We start from the raw sequence: 17,743 nt of genomic DNA, 5'->3' as shown, positions 1-17,743 counted from the left end.
TCAAAACGCAACATGAGTTATTCCATTAACGCCTCTTTTTAAAAATACTATTGACTTTGTCTTGATTTTAGTATTGGGTGTTGCTGCAGTTAGGATTGATGTTTGGCTGCCCATACATTTCTGGCTTGCACGATCAGCTGAATAACTCCAACCACAAAGCCGTATCCAGTTTCTGTCAAAATGTGTTAAAGCCCAGAATGCAGGAATACAGCTTCAATCATGATCTATAAATCATCTTTATTACCAACAAAGGGAATGTTGTTTTGGATAGATATGCAACATGTGGAAACCATTTTGTAAGCAGTGGCTCTGCACAGTTTTTTAAAAAAATTATTCTGTTAAACCAGAGTTACTGTACTAATCCCAAGCAGTGACTTGCTCGTTATTACTACCAGGATTTTGATAAAGATAACCCAATATTCTGCAATAAGGCAGAATGACTCTTTTTCAACAACAGGGAAATTTTGCAACAACTATACAAACCTTGTCACTCTCCTCCTCCTCCCTCTCTTCCCCCGCCCCGCCCCGCCCCCCCCCCCCAACTTTCTCCTGAAGCTCAAGCTGACTTTGGTTCCATGGTTGCTGCAGCCCTCCATAACCTCATCCATGTGGCCATTCTTCATGGATAGGCCTCAATGGTAAGTGTTGGTAGGTTACTGCAATCTGGAGGGCGGAATCACACCTGATCCCTATTCTGTCCTCCCAGCAACCGTACACTTGATGGATCAGGATGGGGTACTCTGGATGACTTACTGTGTTACTTAACAAGCCCAGGATGCTGCACCCATATGTAGCACTTCTGCTGCTGCCCTGGTTGAGATCAGCTAAGCCAACTCAACCAGGACTTCCTGGTTTGTATGGTTACTACTGTATCAAGTCATGCATTTGCCCACTGAGCCATTGGGAGCTCCTTCAGTATTGACTTAACCTTTTTAACAGAAAATGCTAAATGTACTAATGTGTCCATATGGTGCATAACAAAGAATGTGTTTATAAATTATGGTAAAATGTTCAATCTGGCTGAATTTAATAGTTGAATTTAGTTTAACGAGCAGAGAGGCTGCATAGTAAAATACATTCACCTATTCATTTAACAGTGAAGTTTGCTTCCACAGTTTGAAAGAAGTGGAATATTCTATTTTTTTGTTCTCTTCATTCTATATTACCACTGAGGGTATGCCAAGTTAGAGGGAAGGAGGCACAACTGCCCATTTCACCCTGGCTGGTTTCCAGGAGATGAATGAGTGGGCTGGTGGAGATGCCTCTTCTTGTAGAAAGACTCAAATTCTGCTGCCATTTGATGCTTGGAATTGGAAACTTAATGGGGTGGGGAATTGAGCCTGATCTCTGCAATGCTACATATTGATGACCATTGCTCAATAACACAGCATTACCATGATCATTACTGTGAAACATGCAACTGATTTTTTTCCCCCCCCCACCCCCCCCCTCCTTTTTCTTTGCTCAGATAACTGAAGTTGCTCTTAAATATCGCAACTGTAACAACAGCAAGACCGTTCAACGTGTACTACGGTACATGGAAGAGACCGAGCAGGCTGACCTGGAAAATCAATCCACAGATTCCTCTCCACGTGTAGTGGAACCTTTCTTCCGAACTAGGAAATCTTGTTGTAACACAGTAGTGCTTCCCCAGTGGCACACTATAGCCCAAACTCACAATATCTGTGAATTGTGTGTTAATCAGACAGTTGGAATTCGACCAAGTATGGTCCACATTCCAGAGTGCGACTTCATGGCGATGGAGGCAGCGCTGGATTCATTCTACCTCCGAGAACAAACTTTCTTCCATTTGCAATCGAGCACCGTAGAATGCAGCAATTTCTTGAGCTATTACAGTCCTTTCAACTACTACACTGCCTGCTGCAGGACATTCAGCAGTTCATTTAAGTCTGAACAAACTCATTCCCTTGCCCCTTCAGAACCGTTTTCCAGTATAGATCATGCAAGTGGAGTGATTTCCCACAGTTCTTTTCCTCACATTGAGGACAGAGCATCGGCTGTTCTCGATCTACACCATAGTCAAATCCGCATTACAGGACTGAGCTGCAATACTAATAAAACTCTAAACTTTTACTTGTTGGATTCAAATTTGCACTGGAGATTTGCCACTAGATTAGGAGCCAATGAATCTGCACAGGTGCAAGAGTTTGCTGCAATTGTTGATCTATGGGATGAAGTTCATTATGTCCTTGACCAAAAGCAGATCCTTGATAAATCATCTATTGGTAGGTACCTATGCAAATATATATTAAATGTAGCTGAGATTTCAGCGATCTGTAATACTCTTTTTATTCTTCTTTTTATAGTGTTGATTTAATCTGTTTAGCCAATTTACAGCCAAGTTCTATTGCTGTTTCATTTAAGTTTAACTTTCATAAATATGCTCAAATTTCTCCTTCTCCATTTTGCTCCTTTCATTTAAAAGTCAAAGAAAGATCAACTTAATGAAGCTGAAATGAAAAATTAAATTGGAAGAGCAAATCACTGGAATAGATATAATCCATCGTTCGCTTCTGAGTTAACTTGTGTGCTGAATGTTCTGTGCAATTTAGAAAATATGTACGTCTAGATACAAGTGAGCAGTCCATACAACGTAACCACTTTATTATGTATACAAATGTTTGTCCCGACTATTCAATAGCCTTGCTATTCAGGAAATCAACTACTTTCATTGCTCCCTAGTTGCATGCTTAGCCCCCAAGTTAACCACACACGAAGTAAATGGATATTTTAAATTGAATCTCCATAGTAATGTAGATTTGGCTGTGGTGTAGCTATGCAGCTACGTTGCAACGCAGCTGATCCTGAATTGTAAGGATTTCTGCAAGGGGACAATAACTGTATTTAAACCTATATTTAGGAGAGAAAATAAGGTTCAATCCCTGAATGATTGTTCTCGACTTTTCACCACAGCTCAGCCTTAGTAGAAATCTTTCTAATTTCTGAAAAATATATTTCTTTTCCACCACTTGGGTCATGCTGTAGCCGATCCTCTTGGTGAGGATGCTCTTCTTTAGAGTCTAAATTGTGATGCAAGTAATATCCTTACATAGCAGTTCTTGTCCTTTTCCCCACTGTCCAAAGAAGCTATCTGGCCTGACTCATCTTCAAAGCCTACAGACAGATTCACCGATGTGATAAAGATAGATTGACAAATCCCTTCAGAAATGATCAGGACCAAGTAAATTTAATTAAAATCGATTTGGCAATTCATTTTTGAATTTAACAATTACATGTTTTGATCAAATCCCAAAAAATGTTTGTATTTTAATTGAATGTCTTGTGATTTCCCCCCCAAACTCCCCCGACCTTTACCAGTCATCAGTCTCACACAAAACAGCCAATTGTTGCAACAAACCTAAGTAAGTTGGGATATGATTTCTGTACCGTGACAGAATTAAAAAGACCAAGCTGAATTTTAATTGACATGTCTTCAACTTTGAACTGTTAATTGAGAAATTAAAAGTTTGTGATGAATGAGGATAATGTGTTGGAATATTTTAGGATCAGAGTTGCTTCAGATTCGCATCACACTTTTTTTAATATAAAGATACATTCTCTGTGGGAACGAACAAGATTGATACTGTCAACTGGAGTCATAAAAATGTTGCACATTAGGGATGAATAGGTCTGCAACTTCAACAAAGATGAACTATTAGGACTTTCTAATAATTCCAGTTTGGATTTGCATTTTGTGTGCTGCTGCAAGCAAAAGGTCAGTGCTTGTTTTAACCTTATTTGAAGCACCTTTGAACAAACCAAGATAAGATTCAACAGATTATTCTCTCCCATAAAGAAAGTTTCTCATACTCTCCTTCTGGCTCAGTAGGTTTAGCCAGTGAGTAGCTGACCCATGTAGGCCAAATGGATTCCAGGTTTGATGCCCAATCTGTGCTGATCTCAGCCAGGCTGGTGGTAGGGGTGCAACAATTTGTTTCAGTCCTTGCGTTATGAAGGGGGAATCGGCCAGGCTTCCCACATTCCAATCTAGTAATCTGTCTTGGAAGTGTGCATGTGTGGACGCCAGGTAAGGATAGAATCTAGTATTGTCCTGTGCTTTAATGTCCAGCCAACACTTTGTTTCAAGACTTGCATAGGAATATTGGCTATTTGGGCAAGTCGTTTGGGGAATTATGAGTATATACTACCGCTCCATTGTATTGTGGAAGAATGTGCAACTGCACAAGGCCATCCTTAAGAAATGTCATCAGTGTTCTAAGCTGCTGTACATTATATTTATGTATGCTGTTGTTCAATTGAAAGACCCAATAGGATGAACAGCAATTTGTTGTATAATGTGTACCCCTTCAGAATCAGATTGGTTTGGTTTCTTTTGAGGTTTTTTTTGTGCTTACCAAGTGTGGAATGTCCATGCTGGGCAATGGAACTTAAAAACACTGGGGCCCAAAATGGTAAGTATATCCAAATTCAGACTAAAGCTCCCCCTACTTTTGTTTTAATAATTTACTTCAACCTCATCCTTAAAAGAACACTCCCTACTGATTTTCCCATTTTGCATAATGGCCAATTGTTATGGCCTTTCTCAGTGAGATTCAGTTTGCAATAAGCTGTGTTTATGGATTGAGTGAGAGAGTTAGTTTAGTGACAAATTGTGCAAGTGTTGGTCCTGTAGACCTTGAGTAAGACTGCTCAAGCTTTTTTCAGTCAAGTAAACTGTATTCAAGCCCAGGTCCTAGGATTTACCTCGTCTTTTGAATTTTTAAATTGAAGTCTATTTAAACTGAAAGTCATGGAATGTAAGCTGTGTTTAGTTTGCAACATGTACAGGTGAGAAATTTCTTAGTTTATAAAAATTTTACTTTAATACCAATTTTCCTGTTGCAGAAAACATTATAAAAAATTACAGTAGGACATACAGTCCATTAAATCGGCACCTTATTGCTGGAACCAAGTCTCAAGCTCAGGAAGAATATTTAATTGCCGAAGTAACGACCCAGACATTTGACAGCGTAGTACTCGACGCTGAAAAGGTGAAGCTCTAATTTCTGTTACTGCTTATCTGAATTTTCATGTTTGGGTAACAGCCCATATGTTTTGTTGAAAATGCCGTAGTACATTCTGGCTACTGTGATGTTTAGTTTAAAAGATTATTATGTGCTGTATTGGCAAAGGGGATTCCCATTTCCCTATAAAATACATCAGCAAATAGCTAGTTCTTTGACACCATGCCCGTGCAAACTAGTTGCTGCTCAACAAAATTCATTCAGGTTTTATGCTGTTTTCATGTTATATTGCTATTTTGCTCACTATTCCAAGCTGCGATCTAACTGAACGAAAATGGGGTTCCATAAATCACATAGCCATTTCCTGAACAATTGTGAAAACTGGAGGAAACCTTTCAGTTTGACAGTGCAATAAAGTATTTTTGACAGAGTTTTTAAAACTATTTCCCCCCTCCTCTGTTGAAAGGTTGTGACTCATGATGGTATATGGTTCTGCAGGAATCAGCAATGTTTTGGTTCCTTTCCTGAATTGCTGTTCTGCATGTATGAGCTTACACTGTGTGTGTTGGGGAAGGCAAGGGGGCTATTTGACCATAGTAGTCAAGGCATGAAATTCAGAGTCCAGTCTCCACTCTGTCCAATGTCGATACGTGTGCCTTTTTTTTCCAGCAAGGGCCACTGGAGAGCAATGGGTGCAGGAGCCCAGGCTACCAATTTGGGATTCCACCCTCCATCCAAGGATGCTGAGACCGACCTTAGTGCCCCACCATCTGGCTAAATTCAGGAACTTGACACCAATTAGGAATTCAATTTTGGATCTTCCTAGTCTGTATAGGCCATTATCAAACCATGTGATGCATTTACCAGCAAATCTGTTGAGTTATATTTATTTCTTAAACCAGATGAATAATCAAAAAGAATGAACTTGCATTTATAAAGCACCTTTCAGGACCACAGAATGTCCCAAAGTGCATTACAGCTAATGAAGTACTTTTGAAGTGTAGTCACTGTTGCAGTGTAGAAAACATGTCAGCCAATTTGCGCACAGCAAGATCCCGCAAACAGCAACGTGATAGATTTCAGTTAGATGATCTGGACATTTGAGTCACAGGATTCCATGATTTCCTCCCCTTCTCCTAAAATGGGGAATTAATGCTGGGATACAGTTCCATAGATGCTGGCAGCCCTCTGGTATCTTGTCCAAGTGACCCGTAATCCTTTTTGAGCCTAGATGCTTTGTGTTAACTAGCTTTTCCACTATACCAGTCATCACATTTCAGCTTAATCTTGTTCTCACCTACTTCTACATGCCCACACTTTCCAGCATTGGTCACAGGATGTCATGTGGGAATGGCAACTCTGGCAGATTTTTTTGTTCCCTCGCTCCCTAACCCAAGGCTGCTGAAACCTATTGTAGCACCCTAACTGATCAGCTGACTTAACATGTACCAGGAATTGAACCTTCTGGTCTATTATCGTTCTGGTCTATATTCTGAATTGTTGCAAAATTACAATTTTACAAGCAAATATATTTGTGCAGCTACTACAACCTCTATTCTCTGTTCATCCTTTTGTTTTGTTCTTTAAAAGTGCTAGTAAAAGTTAGCTGAAGAACAGGCATCGTGTGAAATTCCTCTTCAGTGACACAAATGGGTAATGAGGGCTGTGGCAACATTCAACAGAGCAGGACTGCACAAGTCTGGCTCTGAGCAATTGTTTTAAAGCATAAAGTGCAGGGACAAATAATAACTAAAAGGAGCTGATGAATGTAGCAGTTGTGTTTTAAGTGTAGATTCATGTGGCAAATCTATTGAGTATAGTTCATCTTTAATAAATGTCTGCTTTTTGTAAACTGATGCTGGGAATGCTCCGTTAAAATTGACTGGATGTGTTTTAATTCAGATGTCATGTAGGCAGTGCTTCTCTGCCTTTTCTTTATTGGTTGTTGGATTTGGGAAAACAAATGATATTTGTTCAGATGTTCTCCACCTTCTGCAAGTTGCTGTAAAACTGTTAGTGTTTTAATCAGATTTTCCTTTTAGAAGACAAAACTATAGATCCCTCTAAAGACCTATTATCTTTGTAGATTATAATGATGAGGAGAGTGGTGCACCTTCTGAAGTTCCAGATTAATGGTGCATGAATCCACCAATTTTATTCACAAAGTATTTCCCCTTTAAAATGACATGTATTTAAAACTTTAATTGCTTTGATGTATGCTTCATTAGTGGAGATGGTTGTGGTTCCTGTCTACTCTACTTTTTGCATGCACAGACGTGTAGACATCAGTACAAAACAGTACAAGTCTTGTGCATCTGGGGCTAGTCTCTGTGGTATCCTTTCAAGAACTAAAACGCTTTGGAATGATGAGTCGCAGCGGGAAAAAATGTCTTCATCTAAAGCTGAACTTTTAAGTAGTCTCCTATTTATCTCAATACTCCTTGTTTGAAAACTTGATGGTTCAGTCACTGTAAGTCCTGTAACCTTTGCCTTTACAACCTGAAACATAATTAAATCAAAGTACTGTTCGAAGCGACCATGGGATTTGGGAAATAAACGTATTATTAAATGGAAATATTTGAAAACTGCAAGTTTGAAAAGCATTTCCCATAAACTAGGTAATGTAACTTGATAAGGTTGGGGCCCATGGTTCTGTAGTTTTTTGGCAGATTGGTGTAACTGTAGGCCTTGTAAAACGAATGCTGTAACGTTAGCCCAAAGCACGACTATGTTTTCTCTCTGTTCCCTCCTATCCCTACTGCTTTTGCTGCTTATTCATCAGCCAAGAAAGCAAAAGGGTGTGGACTGCAGCTTTCTCCATATCTGTTGCCAGTATTGCATGTTGTAGCGCTGGCGAAGTAGCAGGTAGATGAGTGGCACATGCACTGGGAAGAAGTGTCCTGAAGTGCTGTATCCATAGCCAAATAGATAATATGAACATACAAAATCGACAGGCAGGGAAAGACCAGCTGGTCCATCAAGCCTGCCCCACAGAACTGTGATGCCTGGAGCATCACAATTAAGCACCCATTTCCACCAGCTGACATACCCACCTGACCACCATCAGTCATGTAATCCCTTGGGAGAGGCACAAAAACAATCTGGGGGGAGCGGGGGAATCTAGGAAATTCCTCTCCAACCTTCCCCCCCCCCCCCCCCCTTAGGTGATCTAAACTAGTTCAGGAGACCACATAGACCATGTAAACACCACCTGGTATGTTACCTATCTTTGGGAAGACATGATCATCTTCTAAATCAGGAACTGATACAGTGCTGTCTTGAAGGCACGCAGAGAGTCTGTACTCACCACCTGAGTCGGGAACTTGTTCCCTAGATCCACTGTACTTCCTGAATTGTTCCAAAGTTACATTGTTTCTTTAAAAAGTGTTTGTTTTTACATTCCAATAAGACTCTAAATCAAAGTATTACTGGGGCACCGAAGTAAAATTTTAAATTACCTAAAATCTGGCAGCCATACATTTTAAACGGTCAGTCTTTTTTAATGTTTTTTTTTAAACTACTTTCTGATGGTGTTGCCTCAGCAGCAGCTGCTAACAGATCATTAATAGAACTACCTGGACTAAAACATTACTTTGTGACACAATCATGATTTCTGTAGAAAATCTAACATGCTATCCTATCATCCTAACGAAGTATTTGGGGCACAAAATGTTTGTTATTGAGAGCAAAGTTATAAACATGTGTAAAGAAAATGCGAACAGCACAAATCTTCATCGCCCCCTCTTTCCCTCATTTAATGCATAGTATGTCAAACAAGCATAGCTATATTTAGTGAAAAGGCTGACTCACATTCAACCGGGGGAAACAAAAGCATTCTTCTTCTCCCTCGCTCCAAGTAAATAGCTAGGTGCAAGACAAAAAGGTCAATATTGCCTTGGCTTGAGACTTAGGATAATAATACTGATGCAACACTCTCTCTTTTCTCTTACAGAATGTCTTGCTACTCTACTACACTCAATGGTGTGGATTTTGCACTGTTCTCAATCATGTGTTTATTCAGGTTGCCCGCCTCTTCTACTCCAATGATGGAATCATAATAGCCAGGTAAGAAATACTTGCATTTGTTTCAGAGCAACTTTTTACATCTTCCCTTCCCCTGCTTTTATTTTTCTCTCTTCCATCCTCAAAAAAAAACCTCCTGAATTCATGTACAACAACTCCAGCCTCACCACTACTTTCAAAGTGATAGGACATTATCACCTGATTCTAGTGAGAGTCTGTTGAATCAAGATTAATGAAATATTGAAACCCTCAGTGAGGCAAGTAACCCCAAACTTGGATCTAATCTTACTTCACACAAGCATGTGTCACATTAACTTGAAATTTTGTTTTCTTGTGATGTTGCATTTCTTTCTTGCCAGGTTAGTGAGCTTCATGCTGTGATATTATGTACAGGATGAGAAAAGGCCATGAGGCCCTTACACACTTGCTCTGTGTGGCTAGATGTCTTCTATCATTTGGCCTTTGATAGTGCAGCCAAAAGGCCATGTCTCAAATTATAAGTGTCATTTATTTCAAGAAGTTATGGTGAAGTCTTACTGGTGATAACTTTTTTTAAAAAAAGAGGGGACATGGGGGAAAGAAAGAAATATTAGAATTCTCTGCTAATATTGTCATTCAGTCAGGTCTGCACTCGCTGGAGCCAGAAGGCTGTGGGCTTAAGCTCAACTCCAGAGATTGAATACGTAAGCTAGTCTGGCACTCCAGTGCGGTATTGAGGGAGTGCTACATTGTCTGATATACTTTCTTTCAAATGAGGTGGTAAATTGCTTGTTCGGGTAGACATTAAAGATCCAATGACACTGGGTGTTCTCCCAGTGCTCTGTTCAACTAATTAACTGGTCATTCAGCTCGTGGTTGTCTGTTCGATCTTTCTGTGAACAGAACAGCTGCCACGTTTGCCCACATAACTATCGCTGTTCTTTAAAGTGCTTCATGACACATGAAGTGCTTTGAGACATTGCTGGGAGATGTAATCAGGCACAAAATAAATGCAAATCTTTTTTCTTCTACCTTGGTTTTGCGGTCAATTACTTTGTCCTTCCAGGTTCTTTACTACATTTCTAAACTGAATAATGTCCAGTAATCCTGTTAAAATAGTCATGTTAAAACTCATTTACTGTAATAAATGTTTGAACTTGAAAAACTTGCACAAGTATTCAACTTCACCTCCCCTTCCCAAAAGTACAGAAATTGTTACTCAGAAATGCTGAGTAACATTTGATTACTCAGCAAAACTCTGCACATCAGTCAGCATGGCAACAATTAAGCTGTTCTTGGAACGAACTGTACCAGGAAACTTTATTCTGTGAAACTCAGTACAGTGACCATGCATTTTTTTTAAGGCTTACAGTATCTTTATAACAACCTTTTTTTATAAATTCGAAGTAAACTAAATCATTTCTATGTACTATGGTTTATATAAAAACAGGAATATCAGTATTTGGTGAAATAAAACTTAAAATAACTTGCCAAAAGTTCCAAAAAAGTGGGGTTTTATTTTAGAAATTGTAAAGAATTTTAAAAACTTAAGTCACCAACTTTGCAATCAAGGAATTATGCAAACGGAACTTCTGACAAAAGTAAAATGCATCATACTGTACAGTTTCAAATTTCTCCAGTCACTACAAATGAGTTGATAGAAGTTATTTAAGTTCTTCAGCTGATTTGAGCCTTTGTATTTATATTCAGAGGAAAAATAGATCCTGATTTTCTTTGCGGTACTCCCTTTTCACATGATTTTGGTCGCAGGATACAAAGCTCATTCACAAAGTTGCTTTATGCTTTCAGAATCAATGTTGCCAAAAATGACCTTCCTTGGGAGTATATGGTTGACCGATTTCCAACTATTCTGTTTTTCCCCAGTAACAGGTAAGGCATGAACAAACTACATGTTTTTTTGATTAGGGCTCATTCCTTTTTTTTTGTATGCTCCCTACTGTAATAGCCTGACATTGAGTTTCCTTCCTCCAACTATTTTCATGGCTTGTCCGAGTGTGATTGCCAACTTGTATCAAACTGTGTACGGTTAGAGCTGCTATTATATCGAAATACCCATGCTGGTGACGCCAGCTCTCGTGCAATCAGTGGCAATCCTAAAATGAAGTTGCCAGATCACCAAGACTGGCTCCCAGAAAGACCTCGGCTGTGTGTGGGGAGCCAAGTGGCACTAACTACAGCACTTAACTCAATATAAATGCAGTTTATGTTTCACAACGGGGCTCGGTGGTTATGGTAATTGTGGATACAGTGGATGTACCATTACTCTGTAGGGGTGTTCCTTTGTGCTCTGTTGGACGGCAACATGGTACCATCCTGCCATCAGTCTCCCTTTTAAAAACACTTTTTTAAATGGTAAGTGCCAGTGACCCTGAGAAGTTTCTGAACCAACATGGTAAGGAAGGTGAGTTAATGCAGCCAGTTAAACTGACTGCGTTGCGTGGCTGTTTTCTGCTGCAACCAAGTTAATTGCATTTTATGCTGCTATTAATTCAGCTCCCTTACACCATGGAGGGAATTTTAACCCCCCCCCCCCCCCCCCCGCAACGACAGGCAGGAGTTGGGGGGGGGTTAAAAATTTTAAATTGTGTAACGCAACCCCAACCCACTGCATACACGCCTGCCACCATTTTTATGTTGCGAATGGAACTGAACACTGTGCAATCATCAGCAAACATCCCCGTTTCTGACCTTATGATGGAGGGAAGGTCATTGATGAAGCAGCTGAAGATGGTTGGGCCTAGGACACTGACCTGAGGAACTCCTGCAGCAATGTCCTGGGGCTGAGATGATTGGCCTCCAACAACCACTACCATCTTCCTTTGTGCTAGGTATGACTCCAGCCACTGGAGAGTTTTCCCCCTGATTCCCATTGACTTCAATTTTACGAGGGCTCCTTGGTGCCACACTCGGTCAAATGCTGCCTTGATGTCAAGGGCAGTCACTCTCACCTCACCTCATCTCTGGAATTCAGCTCTTTTGTCCATGTTTGGACCAAGGCTGTAATGAGGTCTGGAGCCGAGTGGTCCTGGCAGAACCCAAACTGAGCATCGGTGAGCAGGTTCTTGGTAAGTGCCGCTTGATAGCACTGTCAACGACACCTTCCATCACTTTGCTGCTGATTGAGAGTAGACTGATGGGGCAGTAATTGGCCGGATTGGATTTGTCCTTTTTGTGGACAGGACATACTTCGGCAATTTTCCACATTGTTGGGTGGATGCCAATGTTATAGCTGTACTAGAACAGTTCGGATAGAGGCTAGTCCTGGTGCACAAGTCTTCAGCACTACAGCTGGGATGTCGTCGGGGCCCATAGCCTTTGCTGTATCCAGTGCACTCAGCCGTTTCTTGATATCACGTGGAGTGAATCGAATTGGCTGAAGACTGGCTTCTGTGATGGTGGGGATATCGGGAGGAGGCCAAGATGGATCATCCACTCGGCAGTTCTGGCTGAAGATGGTTGCAAACACTTCAGCCTTGTCTTTTGCACTCACGTGCAGGACTCTGCCATCATTGAGGATGGGGATGTTTACAGAGCCTCCTCCTCCCGTTAGTTGTTTAACTGTCCACCACCATTCATGACTGGATGTTGCAGGACTGCAGAGCTTTGATCTGATCCGTTGGTTCCCAACTTGGAAATATATCGCTGATCCTTCATCGTTGCTGGGTCAAAATCCTGGAACTCCCTTCCCAACAGTACTGTGGGAGAACCTTCACCACACGGACTGCAGCGGTTCAAGAAGGCGGCTCACCACCACCTTCTCGAGGGCAATTAGGGATGGGCAATAAATGCTGGCCTTGCCAGCGACGCCCACATCCTATGAACAATTTTTTTTTAAAATGTCGGTGGGTTGCATGCCGTGTCTGTGTCCCGCTCTCGAGAGGCAGGAAAGTTCATTTATAATGAAATCCGGCTGCCACAGTGCAGTTGGGAGCCTGATTTAAAGTTAACGCTGGCCGGCTGGGTTTTCCCGTGCTCGGGAAACCTGGCAGCTAACTGGAGACGGGAATAGCCGGATCAAACAGGTAAGTGCTTTTTATAGAACTGCTTGTGAGCCAGTAGGAACAGGAATGCTCTCCACCACCCCCCCCCCCCACTCCACAAGCCCCTCGAGCAAACCTGCTGCAATGATCAGCTAACTGCCCCCTCCAAACCTATGATCCCAAGCCATGCCCCGTGATCGTTGCCAGGGACCGTACCTGGCTATGTGACGTTCTACCGCTGGCTTTCTCAGCCAGCCACAGCCTGTCAATCTGGCCGGCTGCGGGCGGGAAACGTAATTTTAAAAATGATAATGGGGTCGTGCCGTTTTAAATTCGTCAGGACGTCCACCTTTCCGAGTTTTCACCCCAAAAAGACGCTCCCCCGCACCCTCCCTATAAATATTGGGGGCCTATGAGTCTCATTTACACCTCAAAACCAATTCAACCCTTTCCGATGTCTTCAGCATTAATCTTTTTTAAACAAGGTTCCTTACCCAGCATAAAAACCAAAAGCATGTCAATTGTTTTTTCTGACTGTGTTTGAAGTTTTACATTGGCTCTCTGTCTCCTTATTATTTGTGTGACAAAAAGTAAGAAGTTGCATTTATATATAGCTTGTCACAACTTCAGGGTGTCCGAAAGCACTTCACAGCCAAACAAGTACTTTTCATGTACAATTACTGTTGTAATGTGACATAGTAAATGTACTGTTACAGCTGCACAGGAGGAACTAAAATGATGTGTAAAGTATCAACAGTGATACTCATGGTATTGTTGAATTAATTCATGATGTTATGGTCTCCCAATTATGCATTTCACAAGGGAGGTAAGGCCATACATTGGTTTTTCAACTATTTACTAAGCAAGATTGCAGCACAGTAAATGAGTTAACAATTGGACGGAACATGCAAACTCAGCATGAGGTTTTTTCAATCACTAAGTATGTCAGAGAAAGCATCTGGTGTTCAACTGCATGCATCATGTGCTATGTATTACTTTGTGTGGCCATCTGTGTCATCCTGCAAAGTCAGCATAGACAAAATTTGGATGGAAATTGCTTATTCTTTTTGTTTTTAAAAAAAAATTGCACACTTACGTGGAATATTTCCAGCAAAAATCTGTTATAAACTGAACTATGGATGCAAGAGAGCATGTAATGATACCAGCCATAAACTTTCTCTTTTTCCTTTTGTGCCTTGCATTGAATCTGACCAAGAGGATGGGCAGGTTACTTGTTCCCAATGATCCTTTAAAACTAGCCATAAAAGGATATGGAATAACAGCCCAGGTGATTCTTCCTTACAATTTTCTCTTTCCACGTTTGGAATTACGTAGGCTCCTCCTAGCACTTCCTCACTGATGCAGCTCGGACAAGTAGTTCGTTGCGTAGAGAGTTGTGGGCACAATCAAGCATCCTCCTTTTCATTGGTAAAGCATGTTGGGGCTCCATCCTACTGTTTGGTTATAGCCTAAAGATGTGTTTCAGGAAACATTTAATTCAAAAGGTGCTGCAGAGCCTATTAAAGAAGGATTGCTGTTTTAAGTATGTTGCACATTGTGAATGGGGGTTCACCACCTTTAAAATAGTTTTGTGTGTGTGCGCACACGTGTGTGTCTCACGTGGGGAAGTGTCTGACCTCTGCTTGTCATCTTCCAATGGCATTTCTGAGACTGGAAACAGGAAGGTGTATAGGAATCATGAGTATGCACCTATGCCTTTCCACTCCATAATAGTCATTGGATCTCCAATGAGCTGAATCATTCTACTACCTAGCACAGTCTCTACTATAACAATTGTCATATGCCTTACTTTTTGTTAGAGATATCAGATCTCTTTTACATTGATAGGCATGTTACTTTGATTGCAGCAGTGTAGTGGTGGTAGGTTAAGTAATGTCATCATACCCAATGCGCTGCCAATAACGTATTGCCTGGGGATTATGTTTTGGTTGTTGTAATGCAAAATGCCAGATTTGAATGCCAGTTGTTTAAAACATTACATTTTTTGATCTCCATTTAAGATCCTGCTACAAAGTTTGCTCCAAGGGGAATATCCTCCATCCATAATTTTATAAAACTATGGTGTCTTTTTCCATAGGACTGTGAATAAGCCATTTTAAGATTAGTGAGGAAAAAATTGCTGAAGCCCATGGAAGTAGGACTATCTGAATGAGTTGCCTTTGTATTGAGGAATTTAAGATGGCAGCAAGATAGAAAGAGCTGAGAGGCATTGTCCATCCTCTAAATAGCCTGTGTTAATAGGAATTTTAAAAAAACAAGTTTTTCCCCCTGCCAGTTTTGTCCCCTTTTCTGAAGGCTGACCTTTGTTGAAGTATGGTTCTGTGTGTGCAAGCAGCTTTCTAGTACCTTTCCCAAGTGCCTATTCTTCATGCGTGAGCTTAGACGGTGAGTTTTTGACACGCTATTTTACTGTGGAGTTTATCACTACCCCGATTGTGCTCTCTTCACCCCCACCTGTTTGAAAAGCTGCTTTAGCCATAAATATTAAAGGCAGGAAAAAATAATCTTGTTCAACGACCGAGAAACTTCTAGTAATTGTCCTTTGGGCTACTTATGTCAGCTGTTGCTTAAACTTCTTTTGGCGAGCAGGGTTGGGGGATGGGGTGAGAGGAAGCAGCCAGTAGAGGAAGGATTTTGCTGAGTACTCTAGTGTGCATCACTGGCTTGATGATTCAAGATTGAACTTACTGGAAACTTAAAACCAAAAATAAATTCAGTGTTCCAAGTTGGTATATAGTTCTTTGGTGTTACAACAGGGTAAATGTAAGTGCTGAGCCATTAGCAATTTGTATATAAATGTTTTCTCTTTCTGAATAAAAGCTATTTCAAATGCAGCAGTGTTTTTTTTTCAAATATTCCTTTAGGCCTATAAATTTAAAAAGTCAACAGGGCCTGATATTTTGTTAGTGTAATTTGAATATAAAGTGTCTATTTTGGTTCTGATCGACTTAATCTTATCACCTCCGCTGCTAGCAGTATTGATCCTGAAACAATAGACTGTAAACTTGCTGCGGTAAAGCTATTCACTGTCATATTTAATCTTCATTTGTATTATGGAATTAGCTGGCTCTCTTTTTCATTTAACCTATTTGTAGGAAAAGGAATGATCATTTATCCAGACTGATGCTTGATTTTAAGTCTTGAAATGAGGATGTTTATTTTTGTTAGTCGTTATAACCAGGACCAAAAGTTGCCAAAAGACCTTGCCATCATGTTCGCCCCTCAGCCTGCTCCTGCAGCTACTTGCCTGTTGTCTGTCTTCCTGCACACTGTAACACTATCATAGCTTTGCCCTTCCATGTGTTCTTATTCCTCCAGCTGGGATCATTCTGTCGTCTTCCCTGGGTACGAATTTTCAGTCATATGGTATATATGCCTTGCCAATTGTAATATTTTGCAGTAACATGTTTTGTTACTGCATGTATGTCACTCCTCTTTGTCACTGCAATGTTAGTCATTCTGCCCTTCCAGCTAATATCAGCATTCTCCTTGCACAGGTAATTACAGGCCATTTCTAGGCCACTGACATTTTCAATGGTAACAGAATATGCAGCTATTAAGTTCTAACTTTGGTCTGTCCGTCCTCTACAACAACATAAACAATCACATCTCTGACTCAGAGTGGAATTTGGAATGGAGTAGGCCATTCTCATGTACTCCACTGATGGCATGGCATTGGAATATAAAAAGTCTTGGGGAAGCAATGGCCTAGAAATTCGATGGCACCACGCCTGTTTTTCAGGCACTAAACAGGAACCAATATGGCGGGCAGAAAACGCTCACTCATTACAATCTGGAAGTCTGCCACCCGCCATATTGGTCAAGGCAAACAAATAAGCATCCAATGCCTGTTTGAGGTCCCCTGTGCTGTGTTGTCTACATGCAGCTTAGCCAGCAGCCCTTACAGGAACTGCTGCAGGGCACCACCAAAAAGGAGGAGTGGTGCTCCCAGCTCTACATTAAAACCTCAGGACGCTGCTGGCCACTGCTCGCCCCCCTCCCACTGCAACCTGATCTCGGTCTCGACACCCCCCCTCCCCATCCCGATCAACCCTTTCCCGGTTCGCCCTCCCTGATAGTGAGCAAGTAGTTGTTGTGCCAGAAAATGGAAAAAATATAAGGTAACACATGAAATTGAAAGTATAAGCAAAGAAATTTTTAAAAAAACAATCTTGGGGTGGGGCGGGGGGGGAAGAAAACAAATCTGTGGACTGCAAACCTCAAAATAAATTCACAATAATTGTTTGAGGCATCATCATAACCATATTTTGTGTGCTTAAAATTCTGAACCTTTTAAGTGTGATCTAAATGGGCACTTTGAAAATATTGTTCATTTTACATTTTGATAGCTTTTTTCTAGTGTTTAAGTATCCTAGCTATCCTCTTTGAATTCAAAAAAAATGAATTAAATTATAAACTACCTCTTATAGGTAGTTTATTTTTCCCTTGCCAATTTTCTGCTCTCCCCTCCTTTCTTGATAGCATTGACTTTTTTGATGTTCCTAAAGCTTGACAGGTTTTTATCTAAAACACCTTTCTCTTTCATATTAAAGAGACGATTGGCTGTGTCTGTGGAGAGAGAAAAGATTGAGACGGTAGATGACCTCTGCTGGGAAGTGTGCATATGTCAAATAGCTTACTGACACTTGTTTAGGCTGTCATGATGAATGACCATTTAGCTGAAGTACTGAGTGGCTCCCAGAGCCTGTGGAACTGTACCCCAGTACATCAATG

At 40.9% G+C, this 17,743-nt stretch overlaps 1 protein-coding gene across 4 annotated transcripts in view; it reads left to right on the top strand.

Moving 5' to 3' along the window:
• The window catches only part of txndc11 (thioredoxin domain containing 11), a 65,098-nt gene that overhangs the window by 45,055 nt on the left and 2,300 nt on the right, over positions 1 to 17,743 (top strand). For all 4 annotated transcript variants that reach the window (XM_068003357.1, XM_068003360.1, XM_068003359.1 and 1 more), the window contains 4 exons: positions 1,469 to 2,246; positions 4,867 to 5,012; positions 8,938 to 9,050; positions 10,797 to 10,877. In XM_068003357.1, coding sequence (XP_067859458.1) covers positions 1,469 to 2,246; positions 4,867 to 5,012; positions 8,938 to 9,050; positions 10,797 to 10,877 — 1,118 coding nt within the window. The remainder of the gene's footprint in view (positions 1 to 1,468; positions 2,247 to 4,866; positions 5,013 to 8,937; positions 9,051 to 10,796; positions 10,878 to 17,743) is intronic.

The sequence above is a fragment of the Heptranchias perlo genome, chromosome 22 (assembly GCF_035084215.1).
Source record: "Heptranchias perlo isolate sHepPer1 chromosome 22, sHepPer1.hap1, whole genome shotgun sequence".
Classification (NCBI taxonomy): Eukaryota; Metazoa; Chordata; class Chondrichthyes; order Hexanchiformes; family Hexanchidae; genus Heptranchias; species Heptranchias perlo.
This window is presented reverse-complemented; position numbering and strand designations above follow the sequence as displayed.